The 20,689-nt window shown below is 40.3% G+C and overlaps 1 protein-coding gene across 1 annotated transcript in view; it reads right to left on the bottom strand.

Annotated features, from left to right (window-relative positions):
• Positions 1–20,406, bottom strand: part of SLC30A10 (solute carrier family 30 member 10) — a 41,978-nt gene extending 21,572 nt beyond the window's left edge. The window contains exon 1 of the mRNA XM_068538540.1: positions 19,956–20,406. Within this exon, the coding sequence (XP_068394641.1) occupies positions 19,956–20,406 (451 nt within the window). The remainder of the gene's footprint in view (positions 1–19,955) is intronic.
• Positions 20,407–20,689: the final 283 nt, after the last annotated feature.

The following is a 20,689-nucleotide window of genomic DNA, read 5'->3' as shown; positions in this document are numbered from 1 at the left end:
CATCTCTTCTCTAAATCTCTAAATAGTGCAGCATCCCAGCACTCAGTCCTAGGCTCCCCACTCCTCTGTGTCTATGCTGTGGTAATTGGGTGTTACTGTCCATGTGGGAGGTAGAGACCATGTCTGTCCCACTGGTTGCCATATCCCCAATGCACAGAGGGCTCCAGAAGGAGGAGGGAATGGCATGAGCCAAGGCCTGGAGAATGGACTTTGGGGTGGTAGAGCGGAAGGAGATGAGGCTTTGGGTGGCAAAGGACTGATTATTGAAAGTCTCCTCAGCCAGGTAAAGGATTTGGGACTCAATCTTAGGGAAATAGGAAGCCACTGATCAATCAGGAGAGTGAGAGCCATTGGTCAGTCAACAGATGTTTAGTGAACATTTGCCATATTCTAGGCACTGGTCTAAGAAAGGATATAGCTGAGAATAAGAGACAAGGACCCTGCTCTTGTAGATCCTACATTCTAGAGGAGATAACAGGAAATTAAAAGAAAGAATGAACAAAAGAATAAAAGAAGGAGGGAGGGAGGGAGAGAGAAAAAAAAGGAAGGAAGAAGAGAAGGGAGGGCGGGAGGGAGGAAGGGAGTTGTCAGGTAGTGATAAAGGCTATTTTGAAAATAAATTGTCTACTCCAGTGGGCTTCAAACAGTTTTGTACTATGGAACGGCTGTGGAACTACTTTAGATGGGATGGTCATGGAAGCCCTCTCCAAAGAGATGAAAATTAAGCTGAAACCTAAGTGACAGCAGAAGCCAGCCCTGAGTAGAACTGGGAAGAGCATTCCAGGCAATGCCCACAAGTGCAAAATCCCTACAGCAGAGAAATGAGTGGGATGTTTCGTGGAGTAAAAGATGGCTGGGATGGCTAGAACTTAGTAAGCAAGGGGAGAGGGGTAAGACCTGAAATCAGAGAGGCACGAGGAAAGTGAGATGTTTCTTGGAGCCATGTCTATCAAAAAGGGAAGCATGAAAGAAAAGAAAGCCATGCAGTACAAAAATGTTTCTTAAGGCTGACCTGCTTTTACTCTTTGTATTAGCTGCCTGATCTCTGGAGGAATTTGAGTATCCAATGCATGGCTAAACTTTTTTTTTTAAGTAGACTTTATTTTTTGAAACAGTTTTAGGTTCACAGCAAAACTGATCACAAAGTACAGTGCTTCCATATAACCTTCTCCCATACACATCCCCCATTATCAACATCCAGCACCAGCATTGTACACTAGTTGTAACTGATAAAACTACATTGACAGATCATTGTAACCCAGAGTCCATAATTTACATTGGGGTTCATTCTTGGTCTTGTACGTTCTATGGATTTGGACAAATGTACAATGACGTGTATCCACCATTAAAGTATCACACAGACTAGTTTCACTGCCCTAACAATCCTCTGCACAACACCTATTCAGCCCTCCCTCCTCCCTAACCCCTGGTATCCAGTCATCTTTTTCCTGTCTCCATATATTTGCATTTTCCAGAATGTCATATAGATGGCAAAGATGGCTATACTTTTTAAAATGTGAGGTAAGCAAAGCACTCAGAACAAACTAAGTTCTTTTCTGCAGAGGAAATTATGTGAAACATTATGAACAAGTGTCTGCAGCTCATCCTGCCCTGTAGATGGTGCCTTCCATTTTCAGTGGAGTCATATAACGAAATGGAGCTGGGACATCGGAGGCATGATGGCAGCTAGAACTTCACGGGTGCCCTTCAGACACGTTCCAATGTCTTTTCTGACATTATCTATCCTGAGAAAACTGAGGTTGGAAAAGTCAATAACTTATTCAAGTTTTTCCAGCTAGGAAGAGTTAAATGATACTATGAACTTCAGAAATGAGCAGACTTGACTTTAAATATTGACTCTGCCACCAAGTGTATCATGTGGACAATGGCAACAGTTTCATGAAAAAAAATCTCAAATGCTGATCCTCTAGAGTTCATCACATAATTTTATTATATCATTATTCTGGAAAGTTCTCATATGATTACCTCATTCTTTCTACCTGCTTATGCTATTTCATAGTAGAGATGTACGTAGTTTATTTAAGCAACCCTCATATCCACTGATGGATTTTAGTTTCCTTTTTTATCCACTTGTATTTCATCATCATTGTGGTCATTATTGTGATTGTTTATGTAAACACTCTGTAGTAAAAATCCTTGTACATTTTTCATTGCTCATTTTTGGAGCATAAATTCCTAGAAATACTGAGTCAAAAAGTATGGGCATTTAAAACTGTTTATAGCCACTGCCAAATGCCACCCAAAAATATTGTACAAATTTATACTTCTGTCAAAAATTCATGAGATTGTTTTTGTTTTAATTTCTGATTGTTTGTTGCTAGTGTATAAAAATGTAATTGATTCTTTTATATTAACCTGCTATCCTCTGACCTTGCTAAATTCACTTATTAGATCTTATACTTGTTTCATAGATTTCCCAGTATTTTCTAGGTAGACAATCATACCATCTGCAAATAAAGACAATTTTATTTTTTCCTTTTATTAAAAAAAAAAAGGTATGAGAGTTCCATTTCCCTAGGCTTCTAACATTGCTAGCCCATAAGTTCTGTAAAATTTTGGGGGGGGACAATTTCATTTTAATAATTTTTTCTGATGGTAGTCTCATTAGTATCTAAAGAATTTACATTCTATTCTGTACATAGAATTCTGAAAGTGATTTAGCTTTAGTTTTTTTTTTTATTAGGTGATAAATTTTGGGTTTGTTTAAATTAAAACAATTTTCATAGAGCAGTCTTAGATTCACAAAAAAATTGAACAGAAGGTACAGAGATTTCCCACATATCACCAGCCCCAACCTATTATTGGAGATAATAGACTCTCCAATTATCAAAATCCTGTGCTGGAGTGGTACATTTGTTACAAGTAATGAATCTACATTGACACATCATAATTACCCGAAGTCCATATTTTACATTATGGTTCACCTTTAGTATTGAACATTCTGTGGTTTTGGACAAATGTTTAATGACATTTATCCACCATTATATCAAACAGAGTATTTTCACTGCCCTAAAAATCCTCTGTGCTCTGCCTAATCATCACTCTCCCCCAATACCAACCCTTGGGAACCACTGATATTTTTATTATATCCACAGTTTTGCCTTTTCCAGAATGTTATATAATTGGAATCACAGTGTATGTTGCCTTTTCAGATTGACTTCTTTCACTTAGTTATATACATTTAAGGTTCTTCTATGTCTTTTCATGGCTTAATAGCTCATTTCTTTTCAGTACTGAATAATATTCCATTGTCTGGAGGTACAGTTCATGAATCCATTCATCTACTGAAGAACATCATAGTTGCTTTTAAGTATTGGTAACTATGAGTAAAGCTGCTATAAACAGCCATGTGTAGGTTTTTGTGTGGACATAAATTTTCAACTCCTTTGGGTAAATACTAAGGAGCATGATTGCTGGATCGTATGGTTAAGAGTAAGTTTAGTTTTGTTAAAAACTTCCAAACTGTTTCACACAGTGGCTGTAATCATTCTGCATTCCCATCAGCAATGTTTCACAGCTCATGTTGCTCTACATCTTCAACAGCATTTGGTGTTGTCAGTGTTCCATAGTTTAGAGATTCTAATAGGTGTACATGTGAAGCATGCTTATTTGCCATGTGTTTATCTTCTTTGATGATGTGTGTTATGGTCTTTGGCTTATTTTTAATATGATTAGTTGTTTTCTTATTGTTGAGCTTTCAAAGTTCCTTGTGTACTTTATCTAACAGTCATTTATCAGCTGTGACTTCTGCAAATATTTTTTTCCAGTCTGTGACCTGTCTTCTCATTCTCTTGTCTTTTGCACAGCAGAGATTTTTATTTTAATGAAGTCTAGCTTATCAATTCTTTCATGGAATGTGTCTTTGGTGTTGTATCTAAAAAATCATCACCATACATCAGGTCATCTAGGTTTTCTCCTATGTTATCTTCTAGGAGTTTTATAGTTATGCAATTTACATTTAGGTCTCTGATGCACTTTGAGATTAATTTCAGTGAAGGGTATAAGGTCTGTGTCTAGATTTATTTATTTTTGCATGCGATGGTCCAGTTCTTCCAGCACCTTCTGTTAAAAAGATTATGTTTGCTCCATTGTATTAGCTTTAGTTTTATATTTCAGTTGGCTTAATGCTTACTAAGAGTCTTTTCATACCATGGCTTTTGAATTTCTGAACTCATCTTCATTCGTATTTTGGTTGACCAGATCATTTAGTGGTTTTTTTCAAGTGTTCTTGGGATGGAGATATAAATATATATAAATATATATATATATATATATATATATAAATATATAAATATATATATATATATATATATATGGTCTTTATGTTGCCTTTATAAATGAACAAAACTTAGATGGGTATACAATTCTTAGGTTCATGTTTTACTTTATCTCTCAGGACTATGTAGACATTGATTCACTGTATCCTGGCACTGCATGTTGTTGTAAAGAAATCTGAATCCAGCCTGACATTTGCTCCTTGTAGATGAGTCTGTTTTCTGCCTGAATGCCTATGGGATTCTTTCTTTTGCCTGATATTCAGAAACTTTCACAGAATGTATATATTGATTGCTCCATATCAATTTTCCATTTTGTTTTGCAGATTTTCTTATCTTCCTTTAGAATATTTCAGAATAAATTCTTCTATTATATCTTTGAATATTTTTTTCTGATACATCTGTCTGCCTTCTACCTCAGGAAGCACTTAGTATGTACATGAAGTACCTCTATTGTTTGTTGTTTGTATCTATTATCTTCCTCCTAATTGCTTTAAATTCCTTGGTCAGTTTCTCAAGCTTGCCGTCCACATCACCTATTGCTTTCTATAGTGCTTATTCTACGTCTCACTGCTTCCAAAATGGTTTTTCATTTCTGTAGTATTTTTTTATCTTCCATTTTTCCCCAAGTTCTGACAGTTCATATTCATTGTTTTAGCTGAAAACAACTTCTGTCACCTGGGTTATTATTCTTCCATGTATTTTTCATCTGCCTTTTTGCTGGTTCCTTTCTCACTTTTTCTCTGTAGTATATGTGTGTGTTCCCGCGTTGGGTCTTTGCTATTTATTAAGCACCTTTGAGTGGGGCACTTAGCTCCAAGTCTGCTGATAGTGTGGGAATGGGTGGAGGAGGGATCAAGACATAGGTATCTGGTGACTTCAGGTTGGACATGTCTCAGAACTTCCTTACCAAATATGCTTCTTCCCATCAAGGTAAGTAGGTCACCGACAGATGGTCTACAGGTTGGATCCTTCCAGATGACAGTTTTTTGTTTGTTTTAAGGAGACCCTCTATTCCCCAAGCTTCACATTCCCCACAAGGGCACCTCCCCAGAAGTAACATTCCTGCCCACTTCCTGTCACTTGCCCGCCTTTTCCCAGAGGCAGGATAACTGCCTGGGTTAGTAAGCATGGGAGAAAGAGTGGCGCATACCCAGATAACCTCTTCTGGCCTGTCTTTTTCAGATTTGCCTTCCCTCAGAGACCTGCAATCCTAGACATGAGAGAAACTAACCATCAGGATCTGTCCCGTGGAGGGAGGTCTGGAACTGGGTGGGTGAGTTTAATTCTGGGATGAACTATTAAAAAGCTCTTTGCTGCTACGCATCTAAGCCATATCCTGTAATATGTCATATCTATAATAAAGTTGGTGTTATGTTCAACTATCATCTGTCTCTTACCTATCAATTGCTTCCAAACCTAGGAGAGTAAGAAAGGGGTATTCTTAATTAGTCCCTAAAGCCCTAACATACTGGTGAGTTGGCAGGAACCGTGAGAAGGGTAAAGATAAGAATCTAGAGGCCAAACTAACACATGGAGAATGAGGCTTCTGGTGAGGCCAGAGCAGGCGCTGTTAAGTTTTAGGTCTCCAGCAAGTGTGAGCCAGGCAGGATTTTGACCTTGGCAAATCAAAGCAGCTTATTGCCTACAGAAGAATGGCTGTTGTTATAGATGTTTTAATAGGCCTTTGAGAGCATGAGTTTTTAAGACTGTTTTTTTACTATGTGCTTCAGTCTTACTGTGCAAAGAAAGTGAGAGAGAGAGTAGTTTGCTCTCAAAAACAAGGACATTGCATGACAGGAAGAGAGAGTTTTCTTCAGGCTAGACAAATGTAGAAAAGAAAAGGAGATGCACATCTATCTAAATATACTTAAAGAGGGGATTAGATTAGATCAGACTGGGAACTGGGAACCAAAGATATCTTTCAGAGACAGGAAGCAAGATTTCAGATGGCTGACTGGCATCTAGGAATGCACCTCACCACCCCCAGAGGGAACCAGATGCAGGGACCTATTAAAAGTCATCCTCTTAGAACAGACATAGGGTTGCCAAGGGGTGGAGGGGAGGGATGGATTGGGAGTTGGGGATTAGCAGATGCAAACTATTATATATAGGATGGATAAACAAGGTCCCACTGTATAGCACAGGGAACTATATTCAATATCCTGTGATAAACCATAATGGAAAACAATATGAAAAAGAATGTAAATATATGTATAACTGAATCACTTTGCTGTACAGTAGCAATTAACACAATACTGTAAATCAACTATACTTCAATAAAATAAATTTTTAAAAAATTTGAAAAGAGAGTCAATAGTCTTAACAAAAAAGGCATCCTCTTAAAGCTATGATACCATCTGAAATAAAAGCAACTGGGGAATACAGCAATTGCCCCACATCTGCCCCATTGTCATATGCTGGGGATGCGGAACGCAGGCCCTTTCTTTGTTTCTTTAGTTCACAGATCTTCAGGGTGGGGATGGAGGGGAGAAGACTTAAGGAGCTGCACCTGAGGAGCCTCATTTGCCCTGGCCCTGAGTAAGATGACAAGATCCTAAACGTGAAGCTGATGTCCTATGGGATGAGACTGTAGGGGTTTGGGGAGCAGTGAATGATTTTGTATGTGGAAATGATGTGAATTATAGCTGGAGGGCAGACTGTGCAGATCGTTTGTTTCCAAAGATGCCCACAACCATATCTCCTATTCCACAGGGAGACCTTGATGCTTCTATCCAGAAGTGGGTCTGAGGGCTTGATTCTCCTTCCATCTTGTCACTTGCTTGTAACCCATACAATCTGAGGTTGGACCAGAAAAGGCATTGAGGTGTCTACCTTGACTGATGGAACACTCATGTTTGAAAGCTGACCCACAGTGGACGATGTCCTGAGGACACGCTGTGTGAGGAAACCATGCCCCACAGCAAGGGCACGTGTAGGGGTCCAGTCAGCAGTCCTAGACGTGGAGACCTCCCAGCCCAGGAGCCAGACATATGATGATGCAGCCTCTCACCATCACCTCGCTACCCCCAGCCTTTGAATCTTCCCAGCCGAGGCCTCAGACGTCGTGGAGCAGACAAACTGTTCCCACTATGTGCTTTCCCATTTCTGGCCCGGAGAATCCTGGGTATCATCAGACGATTGTTGTTTTACTGTTTTACGCCACTATTTGTGGTGGTTTGTTACACAGTAACCGGAACAGGGAACCACCATGTAAAGACTGGCAGAGCTATACCAAAGCTTCTACACAATTCGGAGCTATTTGAGAGGAGAAGCCAGGAAGATTAGCATAGAATATTTAAGGTGTTATCAGATGTCCTTCAAAGCAAAACAGTTATCGTGGATGTGGCGGTTTGCCTGTGTCCTGTTGGACAGGTTGAGAACAGACAGAGCTAGGACACCAAGGTCAGGGGAAAGGAGGATGAGATGTACTGAAGGGGATCAGGCAAGAACATAATCGTGTGAGCCCAGGCCTGGCTTAGACTTTTGGTTTATTTGGAAAATGCTTTTCAAGTGAGATGATCCAACTCAGAGAGGTGAGAGTTGACGAGATCTGTTTGGACAACAGTTGCTTTTGGCAGATCCATAAACACTGAATTCATTTCCCTCACTGTGATAAGAAAAAAATCTATGTTGGAAAAATAAATGTCTGGCCCAGAAAACAAGGACCAAGTAAAAGGAAAAAAGTCCAACAAAAACACTAGCCTTATGTGGGGTAGAGAAGGAAAGAGAACAACTTTAAGAACTTATTAAGCCATGAAACCATGAACAACTCAACTGAGCCTTCCTGAGAGAAGCGCACAAGAGGCAGGAAAACACTAGAAGCCCCTCCTACACTTCAGAAGATTCAGCAGGATGATCCACTCCGCAAGGCCTGCAACAACCAAAGGCTGTGGGCAGACAATCTCTGGAGGGTCGGAAAGCAGGAGCAGGAACAAAAGGATGAGCTTCCAATATTTCAAAACAGCTTCAGCTCAGAAATCCACGGAGACTGACCCTCAGGCTGAAACAAACATGGGAGTGAGGGAGAGGCTTCCTCAGGAGGCAGGAGTCATAGGCCTAAGCAGCTCTGCAGCTGGAGACAGCAGCAACAAATCCCTGAGGCACAGGATTAATAAGAGCCCACTCACAGGAGAGTGAGTGTAGACAGAGCAGAAATAGGCACTCAAGATGGAAATGGAATTCAGGAGTTTGCTTATTTGCATTCCTTCCTTCCTCCCTTCCTCCCTCCCTCCCTTCCCTCCCTCGCTCCGCCCCTCCCTCCCTCCCCCTTCCCTCCCTCCTCCCTCCCTCCCCCACCTCCTCCCTCCCTCTCCCTCCTTCTCCCATCCCTCCCTCCCTCACCCCTCCCTTCCTCCCTCCCTCTTCCCTCCCTCCCTCCTTCCCTCCCTTCCTTCCTTCCTTCCTTCCTTCCTTCCTTCCTTCCTTCCTTCCTTCTCTCTCTCATACACACAAACACACACACACACACACACACACACTGATTAGGAAGGAAAAGTGCCACACATAAAATCTGGAACCTAGGATGTCATTGCTACAAATTTCTAAACTCTGCAAGTAGGCAGGGAATATTTTAAATGTCGCTCCCTGAAAAAGGATGCAATGGGTTTACCAGATACAAAAATCTTGGTATCATTATTAACCTCCTGTTGTGAGGTCTGTGCCTGCAGAGCCAAGTCTGCTGGCACATACCAACCCACATCTTAGAGAGGCAGAAACCAAAAAGACTCCGTCTGTCAGTCACCCTTTCCTCTGCCATCCTTGAGCCTCTGCTATGATCCTTGTAAGTAGTAATGAGGGCCTGGCTCATACTAAGTGCTGAGTTCTGGGAACATAAATTTACCTCTATTAAGTGCTCTAGCTCTGGCATAATATTACGTGGTTCTGTCAAACTTTTTGGACTCTTCAAAAAGTGTGGCAGGAAATTAAGAAAATACTTAGAGGCCAGAAATGAAGTGAAATCCCAAATCCAGAAAGGTGAGTTGAAGCCAGAATCCGACTTAAGGATATCTGTCCAATAAAGACAAAAGCTCTAGCCTTGGATTTTAATAGCCACGTGATCAGGTATGGCATAAGAGACAAAAGTTAGATCCATGCAAGATGAGATCAGAGCTTCCCCTCATAAAGCTAAATCTTTTGGTGAAAGTTTGAATCAAAACAAAACAAATGATAAAATAAACAAAAACTCACTACCTCAAAGGAGACAGCATGAAAACTTGCATGTTTCAGCCTTGGTTTTGGGTGGAGAGAAAAACATCCCCTATGGGAAGTTGGAACGGTACTGTGGCCTTCATGTGGGAATGAAGTCTAAATTCTCACAATAATAATAATAATAATAATAATAATAGTCCTCAAGCAAAGAATTTTTAAAGTGCTCACAAGTTGGTAACGGCTTCAGGGACCCGATGAAAAGAAATGCAAATCTTCCGTGGAAAAATGTACTTACAATCTATTCCTCAAAGAATTCCCTCAAAGAAAGTTCCATTGATCATGAGTTCACAATAAAAAATTATGAAACACACAAAACATGAAGAAGGAAACCACTTTGAGAGAGGCAGGGAAAATAATAAACAGCAGAATCAGACATTCAAAAGTTGCAGATGTTGAGAATATCAGCTACAGAATATAAACTGAGTATATTCAATATACAGCAATAAAGGAAGGTAAAGAAAATATAAGTAAAGATCAAGGTACTATAAATGGAAAATATATTAGTTGAAATTGAAAACTCAGTACAAGGCACCCCTACTCCTCCTAGCCAGGGTGTTATCAGTGAAGGCCTGGTGGGGAGCCTGAACTCCCACTCCTGCCCAGCAGTGATGAAGTACCCCTCTTCCTCAGGGGGTCAACAGACTCCAAGTGGGAAACCTGAATTTCCACTCCCTTCTTACAATAACAAAGCAGCACCCTCCTCCTCCCACCAGCACCATGTCAGAGAAGGCCTGCTCAAACAGAAATTTTAAATAAGATCCACAGTCTCGTAATACCCCAAATGTCCAAGAATCGTTTGAAAATATTTCATCATACCAAAAACCAGGGAAATCTCAACTTAAGTGAGAAAGGTCACCAGTGCTGAGATGACACAGATGTTAGAATTATCTGATGAGGACTTTAAAGTAGCCATTATAAAAATACTTCCACAAGCAATTGCAAACACAATTGAAAGAAATCAAAAAATAGAAAGTCTCAGCAAAGAAATAGAAGATACAAAGAAGAATCAAATGGAAATTTTAAGACTGAAAAATACAATAACCAAAATTTTAAAATTCAATGAGGAATTCCCTTGCAGTCCAGTGGTTAGGACTCCATGCTCTCACTGTCGAGGGCCTGGGTTCGATCCCTGGTCAGGAAGCTAAAATCCCACATGCTGCGCAACATGACCAAAAAAACCTCCATGAATAGGCTCAACGGCAGAGTGGAGAAGATAGAGAAAAAAATCAGTGAACTTGAAGATAGAATAACAGAAAGTTCCCTATCTGAGCAACAGAGAGAAAATAGGTGGGAAAATGAACAGGAGCTTCCAGGTCCTTGAACACATCAGGATGCTGGGATGGTGGTGCACTCAGAGAGGGCATGGGAGCTCCACACCCCTTAAATGTAAATGGTCTAAATATACCAATTAAAAGGCATAAGATTGGCAGAGAGACTAAAAAAATACACCCAACTACCTTCATACCATGGAATAGTCACCGGTAAAAAGAAACCAACTACTGATACACAGAACAACTGGGATGGATCTTAAGGGCAATATACTGAAAGGAAAAAGCCAATTTCAAAGGTCACATATGTATGATTCCATTTATATAGCATTCCTGAAATTAGAAGATTATAAATATGGAAAGAGTGGTTTCGAGGGCATAGAGATGGGGAGTGAGGATATGGAATGATGGGTATGATTATAAAAGGGTAGCATGGGGGATAAATTTGTGGTGATGTAATCATTCTGCACCTTGATTTTGGTAGTGGTTACACAAATCTACACATGTGGTAAAATGCCATAGAACTATATACACACATTGCACCAATGTCCATTTCTGAATAAGTGCAGGTACATCTAAAGAACTACCTAGACTACCTAGAATGCAACACAGAACAACAAAAAGTAGAAAATATGAAAAACAGTTTACAAAACATGGAGGACAGAGTGAGAAGATCTAAAATTATCTAATTAGTGTTGCAGAAGGAGAAATGGGGCAGAGGCAAAACTAGGAAAGATCATATCTGAAAATCTTCCGGAATTTATAAAAGCTATAAATGCTTAGATTTGGGAAACGTGACAATTCTCAGGGGGGATAAATAAAAAGAAATTCACATGTGGAAATATTGTAGCAAAACTGAAGAACACCAAAGACAAAGAGAAGATCTTTAAAAGGCGGTGAACACATCCAACCTTGGATGCCCTGAAGGAATGACATCTATTCCAGTGGAAAACAATCCAGACTAAAACTACTGAAAAGATCATGACGCTACCAGGCCTGAGATTGAACTCAGACTGTGCCCAAACTGAGGAAGATTTGGTGTTTTGTGATTTTGTTTTGATTTATCTTTGATCTGGACTTTAAGTTAATAATCAGGGGCTTTGATTTATTCAGATAGAAAGTCATAAGGTCAAATATATTTAATTTTGAATTTTAATTTTTCCCTTATAATTTGATATTAACAGGGGATTCATGTTATTTAAATTTGGGGCATTTTTATGTTACTGACATTGAATTATTAGACTATCTTGATGCTATCATTTCATGTCATTATGTAATCTCTAATGAGCAATAATGAACATTTTTGGGGACCTCAGAGTTCATTTAACTAATAGTTTCTGTTCTAATCCATTTTAGTCATTGAGGGGGATGGGTATCAAAATTGCTTAACAAACACTGGTCACAAGGAAAATACCCAAAGGAAACAGTGGTTATTGTAGGGGATGCAGGCCTTGTGAATACTGACAGCAATACTATCCTGATAACTGTCTATCTAGCTCTTCAAGGGGAGCCCCCAGTGAAGAACACATAAAGCTGGAGAGTATTGGGAGGAGATCATTCCTCTGGTCTTGTGTTTCCATGAGGGGACCACCACGTAGGCTCTTACTGACCCCTTCATTTCCTCTCCAACCTCCATGTGAGAAGTCACTCCTGGGGTGGGAAGGTCTTCTCTCATTGGTGGGCTTAGTAAAAGGAATAAGCTTGGCTCAGCCCCTCCCGTGCTTTACACTTTGAACTACCTGTCCTCGGAGTGTCCATTCTCTCTGCTCCTGGGTCCAACCCTGTGCCCCCCGTTGTTTAGCTTGGCCCCAAAGAAGATGGGTATGTTTACTGCTGAGATAAGTATAATATTAGGAAGCATTTTGGGACATCCAAGGTCTATCTTCCAATTCAGTTTTTTCAAAAACAGAGCTACAATTTTAATCACCATCTGACTATCTTTGATCCCTTAGTTCTCAGTTAGCTCTAGACTCATGAGTAGACATTACTTATTGGCCCCATAAAGTCCCAACAATGTCATCAATCAACTCTGGTCAGGAGCTATAGATCTGGTTACCGGCTCCCCTATTTTCTCTCCTGCAAAATCTCATGGTGGTTTCTTCAGGTTAAGAATTCGACAGAAAACAGGTGGTCTGTCCAGGCAGTTCCTCCTTCAACCTGACTTCCTCGTTGCTCTCCTATAAGGAGCCAACCTCTAGTTCTCACTGGCCTGAGTCAAGGATCATCTTTTTTTTTTCCAAAGTCTATTGGGCTGATACATTTATAGTGTTGTCAAGGCAGATAAAGAACAAGATCACAGATATAGTTCATCGAAAATCACTTCCCTCAAAATTCTCTCAAGACACCTCCTCAGATGTAGACAATAAATAGCAGGACACAGATGTTGGAAGACATTCTTCTAGGAACAAGGAGTCTCTAGATATCATTGCCTCTTATAAAAAATGATGACAAAACTAGTCTATGTCATAATCATCAGAGGGAGTTATACACAATGTTTTATATAAATCTCAATGACTACTGTCTCCACAAAAGAGCAAGAAGGAGGCAAAAAATAACAAATATATTCTTTATATCTTGTAAGCATCTGACCAAAAGAAAAAAATAATAATAAGCTTACTTTTACCCCACTTTCTTGGAAAATTAAGCCTCTCAGTAAGGAAAATAGGAATATCTAACCAGGCAGAACTGCAGGAGAACGTTTAAAAGGCAAACCATCTTATGGCAGAAAAGAGGTGTGGAAATGCAAAGTCTTGGTTCTAACATCAATTTTGGGTTAACTATAAAACACTTCAGGGGCTTCCCTGGTGGCGCAGTGGTTGAGAATCTGCCTGCTAGTGCAGGGGACACAGGTCGGAGCCCTGGTCTGGGAAGATCCCACATGCCGCGGAGCGGCTGGGCCCGTGAGCCACAACTACTGAGCCTGCCCGTCTGGAGCCTGTGCTCCGCAACAAAAGAGGCCACGACAGTGAGAGGCCCGCGCACCGCGATGAAGAGTGGCCCCCGCTCTCAGCAACTAGAGAAAGCCCTCGCACAGAAACGAAGACCCAACACAGCCAAAAATAAATAAGTAATTAATTAATTAATTTTAAAAAAATCTAAATGTTGAAAACATCAAGATTTGTCAAAATTATTTTTAAAAAAAACACTTCATGTCTCGGTTTCTTCATTCGTAACTGGTAAATATGTGACTTGGAAATACGAGCTACATTTGCATTATTTTAATGAGTGGCATGTTGACATGTTAATACCATTACAACAGTTTAAAATATATAATCTTTAACAGTTGAAAAATATAAGTAATGCCCTTCTACAAAGTGCTATCTATCTTGAGCACTGAAGATGAGGAATGCCACATTTACGAGAGCCCTTTGAAAAATAATGCCTCGTGAAGGTATTATTATTTATCAAAAGAAAAGCATGGAGATTCCTTAAAATAGGTGTAATGATACCTGAGGTGAGGCTCATAATGATCAAGTGTCTTCTCCGGGGTCAGACCCAGTGAAAGAGGAAAGAAGCTCCAGAACCTGTATTTTCCTGTTACAGTTCCTGCTCCTGCTGGGTCACACCACTAAAGAGGCCACTAACCTGTCATCAGGAAGACATGTGCTTTGTGAGGTTTTCCAGGAATGGCGACGGATCTGTATGGACCATACCTATGACCAACAGCAAACCGTTGTGTGTGTTGGCCCGGGATGAGGTCAGCTGCCGGTCCGTGGATGTGGAGTAGGCAAGGACCTGTCCACAGAGGGATCTTACTAACATTTCCTTTTTTCTTGCCCCTTCAGCCCTTGGATAATCACTACCAACCACCACCACCAAGTGCCATGTTGAGCAGTTTATACACGCTATATCCTTTCATCCTCACAACACCCTTAGGAGATAGATAATTCCCCGCTTTACAGATAAAGAAACTGAGGTTTAGTAAGTTGAAGTAACTTTCTGGAGGTCATTTAGCTACTGGAATTAGGATCCATTTGTGGTGTATTAATTTGCACTTTTTGACATGCAGTTTTGTGATTATTTCCAAATAAGTTTTCACTGTCCATGATTTTTTTTTTCTTTCTTTGGTCAAGCAGAGTAGGTTTTATAATTAAACCTTCTAAGTCTTTGTCCTCTTCCATTAACTTGCTGCATGATTGTGGTCCTGACTCTGTTTCTGTTTTCTTATCTGAAAAAGTAGAAATAGCAAGTATTCTTTCTCGCTAATCATTTCACAAAACATATAATGCTCCAAACGTATGTGATATGCTGCTGTGATTATTCTCCCTAGACTTTCACAGCACATGACAACTCACAGATGTCAAGAAAGACTTGGTTTTCATTAAGATTTAACTCAGGTGTCAGACAGAGTGGCCTCTGCATATTAGAAAAATATGGCTGAGAACAGGGAGCTGGTTTCTTTATCTTCCTTTTTTTTCTTCGGTTGAATTTATTTCACAAACATGAAACAGGGACTTCCCTGGTGGCGCAGTGGTTAAGAATCCGCCTGCCAATGCAGGGGACACAGGTTCGATCCCTGGTCCAGGAAAATCCCACATGGCACGGAACAACTAAGCCCGTGCGCCACAACTACTGAGCCTGCGCTCTAGAGCCCGCGTGCCACAACTACTGAAGCCCGTGCGCCTAGAGCCCATGCTCCGCAACAAGAGAAGCCACCACAGTGAGAAGCCCGCGCACCGCAACAAACAATAGCCCCCGCTCACTGCAACTAGAGAAAGCCTGCACGCAGCAATGAAGACCCAAAGCAGCCAGAAAAAAATAATAATTTTTTTTTTTTTAAAAACCATGGAACGGCACCTATTTTTCAGTCTTCCTTTAATCTTTCTTACTCGGTCCCTATAACTGACCCAGAACCCGGTCCCTGGGCAGCAAGAGAGGTGAGGGGGTACGCAAGCTGGCCTGAACGTACAGAAAGAGACATAAGAGCACCTGTTCTGGAATAGATGCTGTGATCTGTGGTGGGTGGGTGTATACTTACCACTGAGTGCTCCTGTGGAAGTGAACTGTTCAAAACGCTTGGAAAACAACAGTGAGTGTCAGATATGGACAAACAAGAAAGTAACAGCTTCTGGGAATTAAGCATCATGCTTCCTAAAACTGTTTAATAATTATTGCAAACACCCAATCATTCCAATCCTGCCTCTGAAGTAGAAAGAGTACTCAGGGAACCAATATCTAGAAAGCCTTCTTCCCCTTTCTGGTTTGAAAAGTCGCCTTCACTTGTGAAGTTTCTGATCTCTGACTTACTCTGTGACTTGCTGCCGGGAGAGAGGCAGCCAGTTCCGCCCCCCCCCCCCCGCCCCCCGCCCCATCCCCCAGCCCACCTTGCTCCTCCTAAACCCTCGGAGCCCTGCCTACTTTGCTTGTCTCTGGATAAAATTTGCTCTAAAAGGAAAGCGAGTTACTTTCAGTGTCTACAGGACTGTCCGTGTAAAATGTTCCCATTAGGCTATAGCACTGAGTCAACGAGAAGCTTGCGAGAGCAGCTAATGAGAAGCCTGTTAAAAGCCTCCCCGGCAACAAACTTTGCTGATTACTGGGCTGACACTGCCTCTAGCAGGTTGGCTGGGGAAATGTAATGCCAGAAAGGTGGTGAGAGAGAGAGAAAGAGAAAGACAGGGAGAGAGAGGGAAAGAAAACAGTTTGGAAACCAAACAAAATTAATGTAAATAAATACACAGGAAAGGTATTTTGTTAAAAAAATTTTTTAAATACAAACAGATATTTTAGATCTAAATTGTTGTACATGGCAAGCCTATCCAGGACAGAGCTGCACGAAATTACCTTTGGTTTAAAATAAAAGCCAATGTACAGCACAGTATTTGTTCAAATGCAAGTCAAGGGCAAAGAGAATTCTGTCCATTAAATTTTAAAGAAAACTCAAGCCTGAAAAATAATCAAAAAGAAAATGCAAACATAAAAGATCATGTGAAAGTCAAGGTAAATCTAATAAAGTAAACAAGGAGTAGGAAAAATGCAAACAAAGCAAGTTTCGTCCCTGAATCTAGAGAAAGAAGGTAGTGGGTGCCCCGTATTTCCTAGGATCTGAATCAACATGTTGTTTTCACCCCTCTTCCTCTTCCCCAAACACATTTATAACGCTCTTCCCCCGAATACACTCACACATTTAGCCATCCAAATTTTGGACTTTAAACCTATTTTGTTTGCTTTTTTCTTTCGTGCTTGCAATTTCTACTTTTTTCATTTTGCTTTTTACTTGAGCCAAATCTGCTCCACCATCGCCTTTTCCTGTCGGAGATGGACACCCACTGGCTAGCTACTGATCTAAGGCTTCCAGACTCCCTGTCTCAACTAAATCTTCCAGACATTCTTTTCTCCCAGGTGATTTTTTAAATTTCTGCCCCCCTCTGTCTGATTCTCCAACTTATCTCACTCCATGAGTCCCAGAGAGGTTTAAAGTCTTTACAGTATATACAGTCTGTTTTGCTAATATTTAAAATAAATTAGTGGTCTTATTTCTTACTCTTCTGTGATCTCAGACATAAAATATAACTCGTATCAATTCCTACACCAGACAAAGCAAAACATGTAAAAGACCCACAGAACCGGGAGAGACTGAAGGCTTGTTAAGTAAAAAATTCTATTTGGCCACAGATCCCACCAAAAAAAGTGATGGATTATGTGATTCTGATCACTAAATCAGCAGGTACCACAGTTCTTTAGTTTTTAGGTACTTCAAAATGCTTCGAGCTAAAATTTAGATATATAGAAAATCTTTATCCTAAATTTGGGTTGAATCTTTTGAAATCAAGAATCATTTTTTCTTCATATTTTACACCTCCTGGTTTAAAGCAATATGTATGGATTAATCACATTTTTTCTTACACTGGGAGATAATTGGGTTAATGTCAATAAATAAGATGTATCTAAGCCAAATATTTACTCCTTAAGCTTATTTAGGTGATGGGAAGGATATCAAAATGTGTATTTTAGTGAAAGCGATAAATACATAGCTCGAGACATAAATGCTAAGAAGCTAAGCAGCTATCCTAAAATCACTTGGAGGGTTTAAATACTCTAAAATTTCTAATAGAAGAATTCAGCAATACCAAAAGCTGCCAAAATAATAATTTTAACATAAGAACATGGACCTTAAAGCATTAGCTATATGTGTGTATAGTACCTAAAATAATAATTTAAACATAGAACATAAATCTTAAAGCATTATCTATATGTGTATATAGTACCTATCATTTTAATTATTTAAAGTAGAATACTATACAGCATCAAACACTTCAGGAGAAGATAGATAATCTGGAATTAAGACAGTAGAAACCCATATGGTCAGGGTGAAATATTTGTCTTTAAGACTCTTGTTATCTGAGCATAGACATAAACATTGGAAAGCACTGCTTCCCAAACAAGGGCTGAACTAACATCTACCTGATAATAATTCAATTTATAAAAAAAAGAACTATGGCTGTCTACCAATTTTTGCATTGGTCAAAGAGTCAAACTCTTTGCCTAAATTGCTTTTGCTATACGCAGGTAAATATCATATGTCTAGAGTAAAGACAAAATTAGAACTAAAAACACAAGTTTAGTAATGGTGACACTACCACTGTCAATACTAACCATGGGTTTGATCAGCTTCCTTGCCTTAAACTTATACTTAGCAGTAAATATTTTTTTCCTGTATCAAATATGTGAATTTTATGATCTGGAACCTCAAGGAGTAATTTTTGCATGATGACTAATGTAAACAAGGCATAAAATCTCAAGCTAACTAATTATTGTCTTTTACAAAAGATGAGGTCCTAACTGATTCATTAAATCAAATAAAGATACAGACTCTAGTTTCTTGTCTGTTCCCTTTTATACTTAACACATACTGTAGGGATTCTCATAACATACATTCTACCAACAGGAGAACTTAGACCAAGATAGAATAAAGGACTGCTCCCAGCTGAGAAAGTTTACAATGGCAGGAAAGACAGGAGGAATGCAATTAAAGATGCAAACTCTTACTCTGAGGTCCCTGGGCTGAGTTATATGATGCCCTGACTAGTGAGAGAAAACTTTTCAGCATCAAATAAGAAAAATCTTTAAATTTCTTAAAATCCAGATGAGCAATTAGAATTCAGTGATACTGGGTGATCACATAATTCAAAGGCTTGCATTGTGGCTTCTTTAAAAAACAATAACTAGTCTATACCAAGTGCCTATTGAGTGCTAGACACTTAGATTCCCATTGAGTCCTTATTGACTCCACATTACAGGTGGGTAAACAGCCAGGTGAAGTAATTTGACAGCTGCCCTGTAGGAGAACCATGATTTGGACCTGGTCTGTTCATGCTACACGACTCCTTAAAAAGCACTGGGAATTGCTCTTCTGCAAGAAGCTTTTAACATATATTTTTAAAATTCCTTTTGTGGCACTGAAGAAACATGGTTCCATCTAATAATTTATCTTTTGGATTTGTTTTTTTTTCGATTTATTGTTCTCTTCCAAGATTTAACCCAGTCTTTTGACCGATGACCCAATGAGTTTTGTACCCACTCTTAAGTCCCTCCTAAAGATTCACATGTAAATAAGCTTTGCTTTTTCTCAAACAGGACAGATGTCTACAATAAATAAATACAAATATTTCCATTCAGAAAAAAGAGCTAAGTTTACTAGATCATCTGCTTTATTTTCTCTCTCCCTTTTACATCACATTCCTTGAATATATTCCCAAGAGTTGATCTGCCTAACCAATTGTTTGCTCCTTTGCTCCATGGGAGCTGGCTATGTACCCCAGTATTTTTTGAACATATTTTTAGGAGACATTAAAATATTATTTTTAAACTCAAACATAGTCGTGTCATGTCTGGGTAAACAAAAATGAGTCACTAATTAAAGCAGACTGCTTTCAATGGCACCTCCACTTTCAAAGTGCTCCCTCTATGGCCGCAGTTTAGCGCCTTTCACCCTGTCTACCTGTCTGCATATTTTCTAATTCCCTGTGACTGAAAAAGACCCCCATGTGGCCAGCTGCCACCCAGCTCATAAGGAACTTTGGACTGAAAGCGACTCTTTGGAGAAAGACCTTTAGTAAAGTCCGGGGGACGAGAGGGCGATCAAATGAATGGGGCCTCTCTCCATAGCACCCCCAGGGGCCCCCTAAGATAGCACCTGCCAGGACTCTGACCCAACTACAACATCTGCGGAGCCGTTTACCTGTTTCAGCGTCTCCCTGGGGCCCTGGGGCCGCGCAGTAACAGCAGTCCAAGAAGATGACATAGTTAAGAACATTGAAGAGCAGCCCTATGACTCCAGCGCTGAGAACCAGCAGTGGAGCCTCTGTCTTCTGGGGGTCAATATACCTTTTGACGGCTTCAACCAGAATGCCGAACATCAGGGCCACGGCAAAAATGGAGTTGCCAAATGCTCCCACGACATCTGCCCGAAGAAAGCCAAACGTGCTCTTCCGGTGCTGTTTTATGCTGCTGGCCCTTACGCCAAAAAGACCGATGATCATGGAGATTAAGTGGGAAAGGACGGCGAAAGCATCGGAGGCCAACGAGAGGGAGTTGCCTATGTGGGAGATCACCAGCTCCATCACGAAAAGGAGGACGCTCACAAGGCACATGAGGATTAAACGGAAGCTTCTCCCTGAGTATCGCCCCATGGCGCCCTGCTCTCCACGGCCCCTCTCCCTTTCCTGGGAAGGCTGAGCTCTTAGGGGAGCAGCTACAGATGCAGTGATTACAGTTCCTGGATAACTCTCCCCTTCAGCCTTTACAGCGCCTGTCATATTTGGAAATCACCTTTTACGGGCTGCTATAAAGCCATAAAACAGTTTAAAGGGCAATTAAGCAAGAGATGTCACGTGAGTGGGGACTTACGTCGAAGACACTGACTTCCAGATATAACTTGAGGGCTTTCTTTTGTTTATTTGTTTTTGGTGTATC

This window comes from Eschrichtius robustus, chromosome 3 (assembly GCF_028021215.1).
Source record: "Eschrichtius robustus isolate mEscRob2 chromosome 3, mEscRob2.pri, whole genome shotgun sequence".
Lineage (NCBI taxonomy): Eukaryota > Metazoa > Chordata > Mammalia > Artiodactyla > Eschrichtiidae > Eschrichtius > Eschrichtius robustus.
This window is presented reverse-complemented; position numbering and strand designations above follow the sequence as displayed.